Genomic DNA, 15,214 nt, shown 5'->3' on the forward strand with positions numbered 1-15,214 from the left:
ACCATCCCTTGCTCTCAAGCGCTCAAATAGAAACCTGCGTGGAGAAGCTTTTCAGGCACTGCTCACCTGCATCAAATCACCCTGGCCGAGACACTGCAAAGGTATTGAGGCACCTAACTTCCACTGATTGCAATGGGAATGAGGCAGCTAAACACCTGGGAAGATCTGGGCCCTCGTTCCAGCAGCATCTCCACTCCGCTGCCTGCCAGCCAAGACACGGGCAACCTTTTGAGAAGCCACTGCGTTGCCCCCCACCCCGAATGGAAAGGGGAGTAGGGGAGGTGGGAGCCATGGAGAATTTCGAGCCCCGTTGGTGGCGTGTGTGACAAAGTAAGTAGCGGCGGCAGCAGCATGGTCAGTTACTCTGAAAACTCAGCACAGAGATGGCAAAGCAAGCATGACAATCCTCAGTTTTACAGTGTATTTTTCACTCCCCAGGCCACAGACTGGGCTCACCACAGACAGAAGAGGGCTTGGCCCAGATCGGCATCCCAAGTCAGATGCCTTTGTTCCCAAACTAACTAATCATCCCTTCCGGAATTGGACAGCTAGGCAGAAAATGGAGACACGGAGGATAAGAAAAAATAAAACCAGGAGGCAAAAGGTATATGGAAGGTAAGCTGGACCAGTATGGCCTGTCAGGCCCAACTGGGTCAGGCTAGAACATTTCTCCCGGCTCGTGGAAGGAAGGAGTCACAGCCAGTGGGTTTCTAGCTTGCCTGATTCTCTACACACCTCTTGCTGTCCTCAGACAAGAGAGTCTCCTGCGTTCCGCCCCAGAGACAGCTGTGTTTCAGTGGTGGAAGTGAAGTGTTTCCTTCATCTACATCTAGCTCATAAAGAGCTTTGGGACCCTTTTGGCCAAGGGGCGGCCTCTCCATGTATGGAAGAAGTGACGCACTATGCTAACATTATAACAAACATTCAGCACAGAACCCTCGCTTTCTCCTTCTGCCCTTTCTGAGAGTAAGAGGTAGGTGCTGCAGAGGGCCAGAAACTTCCCTTGATCATTAGAGCAAATTGAGTTCTATTCAGAACCACCACTGGCAACATAATAAATTGTTTCCAGATCTGTACACATTACTCCTCCTGCTGACTTCCTCCCACCTGGGGTGGGAGGCAGCGAGGCAGGCAGCCAGCATATGGGCCAGCTGCCACCACCTGAATCTGACTCTGCTGGGAGGAGCTTCAGATTATTAGCTGAAGTGCAATTAGAAACAGAGTCGTAAATTAAATCCCAAACAATAAATATACAGGTTAAAAAAAATAACAGGAGCAAAAAAAAAAAAAAAAAAAGCAAGAAAACCAAAGGGTCAGAGGCTATTTGGTCCCAGTATGAGGTCCCTGTCCATCCCATCACACAGAGGATGATGGGAAAGGCCCCATCCAAGATCTGCACCACGGAAGTCACATTCTCCTTTAATGGATTTGAGGAGATGTTTCCTTTGTCAGAGTTCCAGCGAAAAGCCTCAGCCTTTATCCAGCCTCAGACATCTCAGGCTCCCTGCATCAGTGTGTCCCTGCCCACCCCCCACATTCATAAACCAACAGCTGAGACTGCCTGGGAACTGGCTTCTCTCCTGGTCTCCTAGGGCAGACATCCCCATGTCAGATCAATTCCGAGGGTTCTTTATAAGGAAAATAGGCTGGAATTCTCTTAAATGAGTAAACACTTTCCTGGCCAGGCTGCCAGGCACATCAGGGTTTTCCGTAAGATCCTGAAATGCACTGTGTCGAGGGGGAGAGGAAAGATATGGGTTTGGATTAAGCAAGCAGCTGGTAACGTCATTTCGCAGAGGAGCACAGATGGGTTCATCTGGGACCACCCCTGTACCGAGAGGAGAGGGTCCTTTCAGCTCAGTGCCAACAATGGACTAAATTGTCTAGAGGCCTGTTCCAACCCCATCATCTAGGACTCCAGGCAAAGGCTCTAGAGCTGCATCGGCAGCTCCTGCTGAAGTCAGTGTGTGTTGGAAGCACCTAGCCAAGGGTAAGTAACTGCCTAACGTGCCAAAAGGACTTAGGAGCCTGGATCCCAGCTTCTACCTGGTCAAAGTCTTAGAGCAGGTCTCATCTAGCATTTCAATCACTTGAGCCTCTCTAATCTTATCGCTCCACTCCTGTGTGCCAGCCAACTCCGCAGAAACATCACCCGAACATCTGGTGCAGGCCACAGCTTGTTTATCTTAGCAAACTCCCCTGCAGTTGGAGGGTGCTTTTAATGAAACCCAACGGAGGTGCAGACCATAGACAGAGGACTGAGCTTCCAGGTGAGTGTCAAGCAGGTGCCAGGTACTGGAAATGGCCTTTTCCCTAGTTTGTCATAAAAGGGTGTCAGTGCGGGTCTCTTAAGAGGAGAGCGGAGGAGTATGGTCTTTGGCTACAGTCTTCCCTTTACCCATACAATGGAGCAACAAACACACACGCAGACCAGTGTACATAGAGCTGCTTTCTCCCACGGATCAGAATGATGCACATTTAGCCGAGCTTTTGAGGACTGTTCTGAGTTCAGACTTGAAACACCTTTAACACGGGCGCCTTGAAAACCAGAATTATCTCCTGAGAGAGAACGAGACAGACAGAGGGACGGACAGCGTCTCTTAAGTCAGCCACTAGGAACTCCGTCCCTATGTTACTGTCGCCATTACTGTCACTTTGACAAGGCCTGAGTTTGGTACTGTAAAACTGGAAGCGCGGTCAGACAAACAAATGGCACAGGAGAGGGATGAGATGGCAAGCGCCACAGGGACACACAGAGAGTTCAGTGAAAAACGGGGAAAAAAACAAAAGAAAAAACGACAAAAGAAACAAACCAACAAAAGGGGAAAAAATGTAAACCAACGGGAACAAAAACACACAGGAACTAACTTTCAAAGTCAAACTCAGGGTCACTGAGAGGGCTGCTCAGACCAGAATCTGCAGAAAACAGTAAAAAATAAATAAATAAAAATACACTTTTTTCTTTTTTTTTTTTTTTTAAAATTTCATGCTAATCAAACGGAAAAAGCAACATAAATTTAAGAGGAAATGAAAAGTTAATTTTTTGTGCTGATTCGGTAGGGGCAGGGCCACTGAAAAGTGCTTTATTTCCTCCAACCCCATGTGTGTACCCCCCATCCCCCCAGTCCCTCATTTGCTACTGGGGACAGAATGAAGATTCTCTGGATCACAGGGAGCCTTTACAGAGAACAGGGCAGGAGCCGGTCTTTGTGCCAGACTAGATTTTATTTTAGTGGCTGCATGTACCCAGAGAGTCTCCCACCTGCAACCTGAGCCATGGATCTCTCCTCACCATCGGCACACTGCAGGCTGGCATATTCAAAGGAACACCCACCTCCCACGGAAATTCAGTGGGAGCTGGGTAGCTGACTCATTTAGGCTTCTTTGAAAATCCCCGCCTGGATTATCAGGTAAGTATTAAGATAAAGTCACCACCGCCGAGCTCTCTTTGTGCAATGGTTCCCCAAGGGAAGTTGGAAGCATCACCGGCCTTGAGTGCAGGGAACTAGACTAGATGACCTACTGAGGTCCTTCCAGTCCTACGATTCTATGGCCGGGGCCATTTAAAACTACATTGCACACTTCCCTGAAGGACACACTAGAGACCACTCCTGCACTGGCCAACGGGGAACAGACCTGCTGGCCTACAACAGTCTGAGATGGAAAGCGGCTTTCTGATCAAGCCATCCCTCTGCAAGGGCAGGAAAGAGTCTCCCAATAAAGAATACATCAGCTATTACACTGAGACTGACTAGCTTCTTCTGAGCTTGCTGGCTAGGGCTGAGATGGAAATGACTCCTGTCCGGAGAACTTCTCTCACGTGCTGGCCTCTGTTTGCACATGGAGCCTAGCTGTGGATGCGTCAATCGATACCTAGGTGCCAGAATGCCTGGGGGAAGTGGGCACCCTAAGCTCGATGCCCAGATGTGCAAACTCCAGCCCCCTCTCGCTCCAGGTTCATTCTTCCTTGGGGTAGAGACACTGGTATGAATGGAGTTACTCCAGGGATGAATTCACCCTCCCTGCATAACAGGAGCTGCTCTGTGGAGCGTCCCATTTGCACCCGTCATAAAGCACGTTTCCCCAGTGGGCACTTGGAAACAGTTCCTTTAACGCAAAGTGAACTGCTGCCAGTTGCAGCTGGAGCTCTTCTGGGAAACTGCTTCTACGAAGGGTGGAAGGTCAGACAGAGCTGCAATAACCCAAGCTCTCCAAGCAACACTGGGCACCATCCCCGCCTCTGGGATTCAGGCTGCAGGAGGACTGCAAGGGCACACTGGACTCCATGCCCCAGCAGAGAGGCAGCAGTAAGGAGCAGTACCAGCCTGGGACCCATTGTGCTCTCAGCTGAATTGCTGTAAATCCAGAGTAACTCTACTGATTCCGTTGCAGTTACTTTGGATTGACACTAGTGGAACAGAGCGGAGTTTGGACCAGAGTTCACGACAACTCTGGCTGCTACTGAATCTTCCTGTGTGTTCAGTCTCCAGGGGCTGCTTTGAACCCGTTGCCTTTGCTACCTAAGGAGGTTCAGCCCCTACCCAGCCACAAAGCTTGGGCTGCTGGGACTGACCCTGGGGAAGGCGGCTCCCATCTCCTCGCTGTGGGAATCTGAACTGAGCACTGCCCTAGGGCTCAGCAGCAATCCTTGCCCTCTGATTAGCTACCAACTTCTCAGCTCCCCCTCTCCCCCGAGAAAGCTGAGGCAATCCCAAGGACAGAGATGGGCAGGGGGGAGCTGCAGAAACATTACTGACGAGCACAAAACAGCAAAAACGACAACCAGCCCCAACAGCACAACAAATTCCTTTCCAACTCCTCCTGCTGTGGGGACCCCCCAGCCACGCAGCGGGCCAGCCTGCAGGCACCGTTCTGTGCAGCAGTGCGGGTGTCCCTCTATGTGGGGAAGTGCCCGTGCTGGATGCATGTTGGTGGAGGCTTGCAGAGTTGCCATGCAGGCAGCTGACCCATGCACGTGTACGGAGGCCCGTAGGTGTAGAAGGGAGGGTGCCTGGTGCCTCTCTACAAGGTGGGTAAGTGTTTTACTAGCTGGGGAAGGAGACCAGCAGGACCCCCCCTCCCCCAAGAGGGTGTCTACACTAAGCGAGAAAAGGCTGTCGGGGCATTTGCTTGCATGAACAACTGCTTGTCTTGCTTCTCCTTGTGATGGATTCATGTGTCCGCACGACAGAGCTGTTTCTGAAGAACTATTCTGGTGCATCAGCACACAGTGCCCGTGACAGATGTGCTTGCACTGGTGCATTCTGGGAATCCTGTAGCTCCCATCCCTGGGGCCCTTGGGTAATTTCCAAATCTTAGGCACTGCATTACAAGATTGAGTCAGGAGGACTGAGCTAAGTCGGGGCAGCTCCAATGCTCATGGCTGCCTATCTAACCCGGGCTGCACCAGTCCAGTTGGACCACAGCTACAGTAGTTCCAGCCATTGCAGCTGTCTGGTACAACCCATTCACAATGGCTGGAGTGGCTGTTGTGCGGAGACACAAGATGCTGCCACCTCAGAGGGCTCCAAGCATGGATTTCTTGCAGCACTCTCGCTTAGCATAGACAGGGCTCAAGAAATTTCTCCATTGTGTATTTGGCTAGAGTTGGATTGCAGCGGAGACAGCATTGCAACAGCCTTAATGCAGGCAGGAAGGGACTGGGGGAAGGGCAGTCACTCCACTTCTCTTTCCTAGGGAGAGAGGCTGGTTTGCAGCCAGTTACCTGGAGTCTGGAAGTTGATGCGTCTCATCTCCACCGGGTCCTTGGGGTGGTGAGGAGTGATCTCGGCGTTGTTCAGGAGACATTTGGTCCGCGGCTCGGAGTCTTTCCGTTTGCTTTTAAAAACCAAAGTAGAAAGCCTGTTGGTTTGGGGCCCTTTCTGCGTTTCCAACTGACTCGGGCAGGCCAGCAGCCGAGTACGGACCTGGTGTAAGTGGGTGCCACTCTCAGGCGAGGCTGAGCCAAATGCAGCCACGTCCTGAATGACCTACTGGCTCAGAAAATGGGTGCAAGGCACAAAGAATGCGACTTGCACTCCTGTGGCTCTCAGTGGATGTGGCGTTCTCCCAATGACCCTTCAAGCCAATAGCAACGTCCTGGAAGCTACTCCATCATACGTCGAGGGATATGGCTGCAAAGGCACCCGACAGGCTTCTGTATATCAGGGGGCTTTACCTTAAACCCCACGTGAGTGGCTTTTCTGCTAAAGCCTCTTTCCATCTTCTCCGTTTGCAAGTTGCACACACTCAACTCAGGCGATGTCTACATTGGCACTTTCGTCGTTAAAACTTTTGTCGCTCAGGGGTCTGAAAAAACACCCCATCCCCCGAAGGATAAAAGTTTGAAGGATGAAAAGCACTGGTGTGGACAGCACTCCGTCGGCGGGAGCCGCGCTCCCGGGGATGAAGCTACCACCCCTCGCTGGAGGTGATTTTATTTTGTCGCCAGGAGAGCTCTATCTCGGTGATAAAGAGTGGCTACACAGTGCAGCTTACAATGGCGCAGCTGCAACTTAACGTACACTGGCAACTTCATTTACAGCACTGGTCATTTACCGAGCCTTATCTACACACAAACGTACACTGTTTTAATTAAACCGGAGCTAATCCCTGGGTGGACGCTCCAAGGTTCTTGTCTACATGAAAGAGTTGCCCTGCTAAAGGTGTGATTTTAAACTGATTTAGTTTTGTTGGTACCAAACGCTGCGTGGACATGCTTAATTTGGTTTAGTTTAGATTGAACAGAAATCGGTTTAAGTCAAACTGAAATAAGACACTCTTAAATCGGAATATGCATGTCCACACAGGCTTTGGCACCAGTTTAGATATGTTAGTTTAAAAACTGACAGAAGTTAAACAGGTGCAACATTCCAGTCTAAACAAAGCCTACTTCAGCTTGAGTGCCTTATTTTAGTTTAGCTTAACTTGTTCCCACTCGTGTTTGGACTTGTCTACACATAAACTTGCCCTGATTTAGTTAAACCAATGCAAATGCCTAAATGGACACTCATATAGGTTTAAAACTATTTACATTGGTTTAGCAAATTTACAGGGGCAAACTAGGCCAACAGAAACCAGGGTTCAATTGATTTAAGAGCGTCAACACACAAAGGGCTTTTCTTCGCTTAAAATGCTACAGTGGGCACAGCTGGGCTGCTGCGGCTTCATGGCTGTAGTACTTAAGTGTAGACACTACCTACGCTGACGGGAGAGATTCTCCCATTGGTGTAGGCAACCCACCTCCCCAAGAGGTGGTAGCCAGGTCGATGGAAGAATTCTTCCACTCACTAGCACTGTCTACACAAGGACTTAGGTCGCTTTAACTTAACTGCGCCACTCCAGAATGTGGATTTTTCACACCTGACTGATGTAGTTAAAACGACCTAATCTGTTAGTGTACCCCAGGCTAAAGTTGCACCAATTTAACTAAATCAGTTTAAAAATCCCATCTTTAGTTAAACCAGTGCAGCTGTGGGCGTAGACAAAGCCTAACGGACTTAAGATAAACCAAAATAAACCTGGTTTAAACCGAAATAAATGTGTCCACCCAGCCTTTTGCACACCTTTAACTGTACTGGTTTCAAGTCACACCAATGCAACTCTGTGTGTAGACAAGTTCTGGTCTCGGCCAAGGGATTTTAAGCCCCAGGAGCTGGAGTCTACAGGAGCACCTGCAAAGCACAGGCTGTTCTACCCACGGCTCCGAGGCAGAAAGAAATAAGATTTGCTTCTCAGTCTATTTAGGAACTTTCTCTGCCTCGTTGCCGACTGAGAATCTCATGTATCGTTGTAGCCCAGGTCACTTGATGGCCACCCCCCTTCCCACAGAAACCCCCCAGTCTCCCATGCCTGCTGCAGCTACAGAGATGCCATTACCTACACAGAGGTGGAGAGCGTTGAATGCATTTTTAGTTGTCTTTTAAAGCCCCTAGTAGCTCGGGGCAGTGTGATAAGCCCAGCCTGCTCTACAAGGAGCATTGCTTGGGAATCACGGCACTGCACTTTCATTCACTGCTGCTTCTGACTGGAGCCAGAATACTCATGGCCAAGCCTGTGAGTTATTTCTAGCTCACAGCCTTGGAAATGGCTGGAAAGACTCCCAGAGTTCCAGGGAAAGTCAGCACAGAGCCATCGGACAGGGAGAGTAGACATCCCCTGGCCCTGCATTTGGCTTGGACTGCAACATGAGCAGGTGCGTCTCTGCTCCATTAACCCAACATTTACGGCCACCCTCCTCCTCCTCCAAGCAGGATTTGGCTTTGGCTGGAAGAGGGGCCATCCTATCCTGAACAGGCAGCTGGGCTTCCCTTCACCCCTTCTGCCTTTCCGCTGGCACAAATGCGCCTGTGAGATCTTGGTATCCGATGTCCTTTAGGACAGTGGGAGTGCCAAGGGCAGGAGACAAGTCATCATGTGGGCAGAGATCTCTGCCCCAAGGCACAGCCAGTCCGGTGTGGTGGGGATCTACAGAGATGCCAAACCTGGTGCTCTTACCTGTCTGGTTTGCTGTCCGGGGAGCAGTAAGTGGAAGGAAGAAAAGACAAACGTTGGGGTTAGAACGGAGCGTGAACCCCCATGACACACACGGAAAGGCGAGATCCCCAGCTCGGAGCGCCACCAACAGATGGTATTCAGACATTTCAAACCCAGTGGGGATAAAGCAAAGGCGGGTGCCTAAGAACATCCCCAAGGGCATGGGCAGAAATCTCCAGGCAGATGAAAGAGAGAGCATGGCAAAGCCTGACTGGCAGAGCCCGTATGCCGGGTGCCCCTGCTACCAGTGTCACTCTGTGACTTGTGCTGGCACAGTCTCTGTCATCCCCCCTTCCTTGGCTTCCCCCCCCGGCCCAGTCCTTTTTCTCTGGCCATTCCCCCTCCCTTTCCGGCCCAGTCCTTTTTCTCTGGCCATTCCCCCTCCCTTTCCCCCCACCCCGGCACTCTGCACATGGTCGGGCTGGACCTGGGTGCTCCTGTAGCTGAGCCAAGGGCCCTGGGAGCCGATACACAAAGGTCGGGATAGCAGGCTGTTGCCGGAACTTGCTGCTCTGTGCTCGTGAGCTGCTCTGGTGGCTGGCTGCATGAGGGAAGGTGGGTGGCTTTCAAGGAGCCTCCCACAAAAGCACGTTGCACCCCCACTGCTCCTCTTCTCATCTCTTCTGTATCCCCCCTCCCGCCCCCAGCTGGAGAAGCAGCCTAATGCTCTGATCCGTGGGCTTGCGTGAAGAGCACCAGACAGAGCCCTGGAGGCCTCTGTTTACCCACACACTGGAGAGGCTGTGGGCATCAGCAGAACATTCCTCCACATCCCCCCGTGCTGAACCAGAGGGGAATCGCCCAATGTGAACCTCTGTCCTCTAGGAACTGGGCTGAGATCTGCCAAACCCGTTTCATTCGAGGCCACTGAACTACCACTACATGGACATGGCTTTATTGACTATGGACCTGGGCTGGATTTGAACCAGGTGATCCCATGCCCAGTCCCGAGCTGCCCAGTCCCTCCCTATTCCCGCAGCATCTCCTTTCCCCAGCGCGTTGCTCTGTAGCTCTGACCAAGAGCCGCACCCTCAGCCCAGCGACTCTGAGACAGAGCGTGCAATGCTCTTGAGCTCCTGGGAGTGGGCACAGAGACGACCCTTACTTTTTGTAGAGCAGGATGGCGATGACGATGCAGATGATGAAGACCACGGCGAGGACTGGCCCGATGACCCATATCAAGCCCTCCTCTCCGTCGATGATTGGCTGCGGGTCGGGGTTGTCCAGCTGGATCGGGTCGGAGAAAGGACTAGCTGCGAATGTCTGGAAAACACAAAACATAATAAAACAGCATTCAGAAAGAGGTGTGGGCCTGGGAACAGCCCCAGCTTCATTCCAGAAGAGAAGCCCTTATAAGGGAGATAGGCCCACAAGCTTTGGGGCAGACACCAACCACTAGCACATGGGGTTAAGAAGAAACTTCCTCTATGAGCAACTTTCCCCATAGCTGTCCAGTAGGTGAGTTCTTGCACCTGCCTCTGAAGGAACTGATCTAGACACTATCCGACGGGATGCTAGATTAGATGGACCAAGGAGACCCCACGTTCTCATGAACGGCCAGACTGGCTTAGCCCAAGGTCCATCTGGTCCAGTGGTTCCCAACCTGCGGCCCGTGGGCTGCTTGCGGCCCATGTGACATCCTCAGGGCCATACAGGTAATACTGGATGCGGCCCACAATGGTAAATAGGCTGAGAACCAGTGATCTAGTCCCGTATCCTGTCTCCAACGCAGTCAGCACCAGCTGCTTCAGAACAGGTTGTGCAGGCCTCCATTTCACACTAACCCAGCGGCCTCTCCCCACTCTACCTCCAATTCCTCACCTCACCCTCTGGATTTGGCGCTCAGCCAGGATTACGTTGAAATGGGGGAGGGGGAAAGGAGTAAAGACGGGATTAATACTGAGACACAGAATGACATGGCAACTCCCCCCCCCCCCTTCACTAAGTACAAATTAATAAACAGAATTTTTCTCTCCTTCCCTCTCCTCAGCCTAGGCTGTACTCCCAGTACAGAACTACTGACACGCTCCACCCCAGGGGAGGCTGCCTGCCTTCTAGAGAACCACTGTACGTTCACTCTATTAGGGGTCCGGCTGGATGGAGAATGCTACCACACATCGTCCATTACAGCAGAGCCCTCTTAGCCAAAAGCTTCTCATGTCTCCAGCAAAAAGAACAGGACGACTTGTGGCACCTCAGAGACTAACCAATTTATTTGAGCGTGAGCTTCCGTGAGCTACAGCTCACTTCATCGGATGCATACTGTGGAAAATACAGTGGGGAGATTTATATACACAGAGAACATGAAACAATGGCTGTGACCATACACACTGTAACGAGAGTGATCACTTAAGGTGAGCTATTATCAGCAGGAGAGAAAAAAAAAACCTTTTGTAGTGATAATCAAGGTGGGCCATTGCCAGCAGTTGACAAGAACGTCTGAGGTGGGGGGGGAGAGAATAAACATGGGGAAATAGTTTTACTTTGTGTAATGACCCATCCGCTCCCAGTCTTCATTCAAGCCTAAGTTAATTGTATCCAGTTTGCAAATTAATTCCAATTCAGCAGTCTCTCGTTGGAGTCTGTTTCTGAAGTTTTTTTGTTGAAGAATTGCCACTTTTAGATCTGTAATCGAGTGACCGAAGAGATTGAAGTGTTCTCCAGACAGGCCCCAATTTCATGGAAATGCCCTCTTGGCACGCAACTCAAGAGATCAGAATAATATCAAACACTCACTTAGCACTTTCCCTTGTCAAGGCTTTACAAATGTTACGACACCCACCCCACCATGAGAGAGGTGTTATCACCCCCACTGTACAGAAGGGGAAACTGAGGCACAGAGCGGTGACATAACTGAGTCGGTAGCTGGGGCAGGATGACCACTCACAGGTGAGTGGCACGCAGCTTTGTGCTCACTCCCCCAAAGCAAGCGGCCTTCCCTGAAATTCCCCCTCCCCGGGCATTTGGAGGAAGGGGCTGTTCCTGTCCACAGACACCGAGGATGGCTGCTGTTATTTCAGCCCATTGCTAGTGACTGTGCAGGACCTCGTCCTTAAAGCAGAAATTACCACAAGCAGGAGTAATCCGATTGGGAAATCCGTTCCCAGGTGTGTCAGCCTAATCCTTTAATATTAAATAGACAACTAAATATTTATTTCCAGCCACCCCCACTTTAAAAACACGATTGCAATAACTTCTCGCTACAATTCTGCAGAGGAATTTAATGTGATGAAGTATTAGACTGTTTCCTATTTCGCAGCAGAAAAAAAGGCAGGTGAATATTAAAGCAACTGCTCACAGAGGGTCAAATTCAGGCTTGTGCAGCGCCACTGAAATTCACAGGATTGCTAAAGATGTAGAACAGGACCCAGAGCATGCTAAACTGATTCTCTCGGTAAGGCACTCCCCGCTCACGCTTCCCACACATAGGACACATTGCTGTGAAAGCGGGACGCCTGCCTGGGTTTATTGCTCTGCTCGGGGGAGGGACACTTTTTGCAACAAAGTTAGGGTTGGTTGTTGGGATCTCTGAGCTGATATTTCAGTATCTCTCAGTTCTAGACTCACATCTGGAGCCCAAGTGTAGAGCCCTGCGCGGATACCAAATTTGTATCTGCATCCGATCCGCAAACATGGTCCACAGATACCTGCAGATTTGCAGGGCTCTTCCCAAGTGTGAAAAACCACCTTCCGAAGCACGTCTGTAAAACTGAAGGGCATTGCACTCACCCACTGCTTCCGCACTCAGAGCCACCTGGCTACCTGGCCCTGCGTGTGAGTGCTTGTTTACAGACAAGGGTATGTGCACCTGCAAACAGCCCTGCTCACAAATTTTCCAGGTGGATTTTTGGAAACCTTTTCAAAATGTAGCCCCCACCGTCCCAAAAGCCATTTTAAAATGTTCTTGGAGGAATATGGTTCCCAAGTGCCATAAAAATGGTACATGCCGGGTCCCAGGCTGGCTTGCAAAGTAATTTCACCTGAAGCAGCCGATTCTGGTCTATAAGGGGACAGCAGGATCCCTAGCTTCCGAGAGAGACAGACAGCAGAGGAGCGAGAGACACTTACAGCTTCCAAGTCCTGCAGCACCGCCAGGATGAAGAGGACGTATTTGTGTCCCGGCTCCAGGGCTTTGTTTTCGAAGTCGTCGTAGTGTTTCATGTCCCCCAGGATGAAGCGGGAGGGTAGCGTGCGGAAATGGGCAGCGACGTAGGGCTTGGGGAAATCCAGTTGTCGGGAATGACGGAGGCTGCGGCGCTGAAGCCTAGAGATGTCCTGAATCAGCTGGAAAAGAAAAGAATGCAGCGCTTGAGACCCGGCAGCGCCGGTGCACCAGGACGAGGAGGAAGGGAGGGAGAATTGAACTGTTCAGTGCGAACACAGTAGCTCCGCTTGTTCTACATGTTCTGGGGGATTCACCCTGCCCCCCTCTTTGCTTTGGGGCTGATCTTTCCAGGAAAGGGGGTCAATGGCGCGTCATGCGTCACCCAGTCGGCTATAGCCATTGGCTCATCTGCAGAGGTGCCGCTCCCTGTGATCGGAGCGGAGCTGACCGAGTGCTCACCTCTTCCAGGTCCATTTCCTCGGGGCTGCTCACGGGGTTCACGAACTGGCCCCCCCTCGATTTCTTTAAAGGCACCACCACGATGTAATAAGCCCTGAGAGTCGGGAAGGAAAAAACAAGAGGGATGAAGCTGCCGGTCGGAATCTCACACAGCCCCCAGAGCGGATATGTCCTAGGATATTATTTTTTCTACCTGGCATGACCATTCGTTATGGAAGGAACCCCTGGCATGCTGCTGATGGGAAAGCCCCTGAGCAACACAATGATGATGGGGGTTATAAGATAACGTTGGTCCCACGCCGCCTCTCTCTATCCGCACCCCCACTCGCTGGCTGGAGGCGGAGGCCGCTTGCTGGCCGACACCCTGCATCCCTGACTTACACCATCTCATTGGCAGAGTCGAGGTCGGCCGTTTCCTCCTCTCCAAGGACCATGCCCTCATGGCTGCCTACCCACCCTCTGTGCAGCCCCGCAGGATCCGAGCGAGCACCTTGCAGCAAATGAACCAGCCCCCACCTGCGACTGCATCGAATCGTTTTCCCGGGGGCAGCTGTCTCACAGTTCGTGCTACAGCAGAAGCCTTGGGATCCAACGTTCCCAGGTCACCAGGCCCCTCCTGACGTTGTGGATGGGGGAGGGAGAGCCAAAGCCAGTCATTCACTTTTAGCCCCTAGCTTGGTGTAAAACACTAGCTAGTTTCCACCCTGGCAACAGGGGCCCTTTTATTTTTGCCCCATGGGTCCTTCCTTCCCTGGCAGGCCTGCCTTTGAAACCATCATTCGGTCTCTCTCGCGGCTTCCGAGCCGGGGCACAGGCAGTGGAGCAGACTCACGGAAGCTGGCACGTCTCACTCTCGGGCCCTGGGCTGCAGGGGAATTTGCAGTTCCTATCAACTGTTCTAGGCATCTCTGCCTCGTTAGTATCATCATGTGTATCCCTGCTATTTAATATTGGCATCCTCGCTGCGATCAAGGCCCCATAGGGCTGCGCCGTACCAGAGGGGCCTTGTCCCCAGACAGTTTACAAGTCAAGGGGGAGGTTTCCCAAAGCACAGATGGCCATCAGCCCCTGCCCCCACCCCCGCCAAAGGCTGGATTATTAATCCCCACGGTCAGATGAGGCCCCGAGCAGAGACTTGCCCAAGGTCACACAGGAATCAAACCTGGGTCCTGTGATTCCCAGCCCAGTGCCCCCTTCCTCTGAGCTTACAAGGGCTTGTGGTGCCGCAAGAGGAAGCAAATGGGACAGCGACCCCCCTGACAGATGGAGGCGGCCTCGTAATAAGGACACCGCCTACGTCACCAGCTTGAATCTGGGCCAGCATTGACCGACTCTCCGGGGTCTGTTTGCTGGTCCATGGGGGAATGAGCCAGCGGTGCCCGCCTGCTGCTAGTGGGTAACTTTGCTGGTAGCCTCAGTGGACAAGCCAAGGACTGAATGGGCCACAGAAGATGAACACTTCTCAGCCCAGGGAGGCTGCTCCTCCACACCACGGTTGAGACACACTTGCAGGTCAGCTAGCAGGGAGACGTTTGCTCTGCCCCTGCCTGTGCCCGTTCTGTGGGTACTGTGGCTGCCTGCATGGCCCTGTGTGTTATGATCTACCGCCACTACGTTCACTGCAATAATAGGAACTTACTGGACAGGCACCGAGCTCTTCACGTCCGGCAGGATCACCACCACGTTGCCATCCGCGTCGGCCTTGTGAGTCACCTCCGGCTTCTTGGTCAGCATGTCAGTGGTTGTCCAGGCCGCCACGTTCTGCTGCAGGCCGCCCATGCTGTTCCCCCGGTTCGTCAGGACAAAGTTGTAGAAAGTGCGGGGTTTCAGATTGGTGATAAGCTTTTTGGTGGTGCGGCCGTCCACATCAATGTTCAGCTCGTTGTACTGGATCTGAGCAAGGCCAGAGCACCCATAGGAGTCAGCCTCCTCTATGCAACACCACACCACAGAGCCTCCTGCCCTCCCCAGCAGCACTGCCCCTGCAGCTCAGCCGCTAACCCCTCCACGCAACTGCTGCGTACATGGGAACGAGTGTCTGGGTGGGGAGCAACCGCAAAACTCCTTTGGCTTTCTATAGCGCCCTCCTCCGTTGGGTCTTGCAGCACTTCACAG

The 15,214-nt window shown here is 52.0% G+C and overlaps 1 protein-coding gene across 7 annotated transcripts in view; it reads right to left on the bottom strand.

Moving 5' to 3' along the window:
- The window catches only part of PTPRS (protein tyrosine phosphatase receptor type S), a 247,059-nt gene that overhangs the window by 21,949 nt on the left and 209,896 nt on the right, over positions 1-15,214 (bottom strand). For 3 of the 7 annotated variants that reach the window (XM_084614680.1, XM_084614679.1, XM_084614684.1), the window contains 7 exons: positions 14,739-14,992; positions 13,100-13,193; positions 12,604-12,819; positions 9,641-9,798; positions 8,497-8,508; positions 5,726-5,838; positions 2,869-2,916 (listed from right to left, as the gene is read on the bottom strand). In XM_084614680.1, coding sequence (XP_084470806.1) covers positions 2,869-2,916; positions 5,726-5,838; positions 8,497-8,508; positions 9,641-9,798; positions 12,604-12,819; positions 13,100-13,193; positions 14,739-14,992 — 895 coding nt within the window. The remainder of the gene's footprint in view (positions 1-2,868; positions 2,917-5,725; positions 5,839-8,496; positions 8,509-9,640; positions 9,799-12,603; positions 12,820-13,099; positions 13,194-14,738; positions 14,993-15,214) is intronic. The other 4 variants (XM_084614682.1, XM_084614685.1, XM_084614681.1 and 1 more) reach the window with 3 other exon arrangements.

Source organism: Lepidochelys olivacea (genome assembly GCF_965140295.1).
Source record: "Lepidochelys olivacea isolate rLepOli2 genome assembly, chromosome: 25".
In the NCBI taxonomy this organism is placed as follows: Eukaryota; Metazoa; Chordata; order Testudines; family Cheloniidae; genus Lepidochelys; species Lepidochelys olivacea.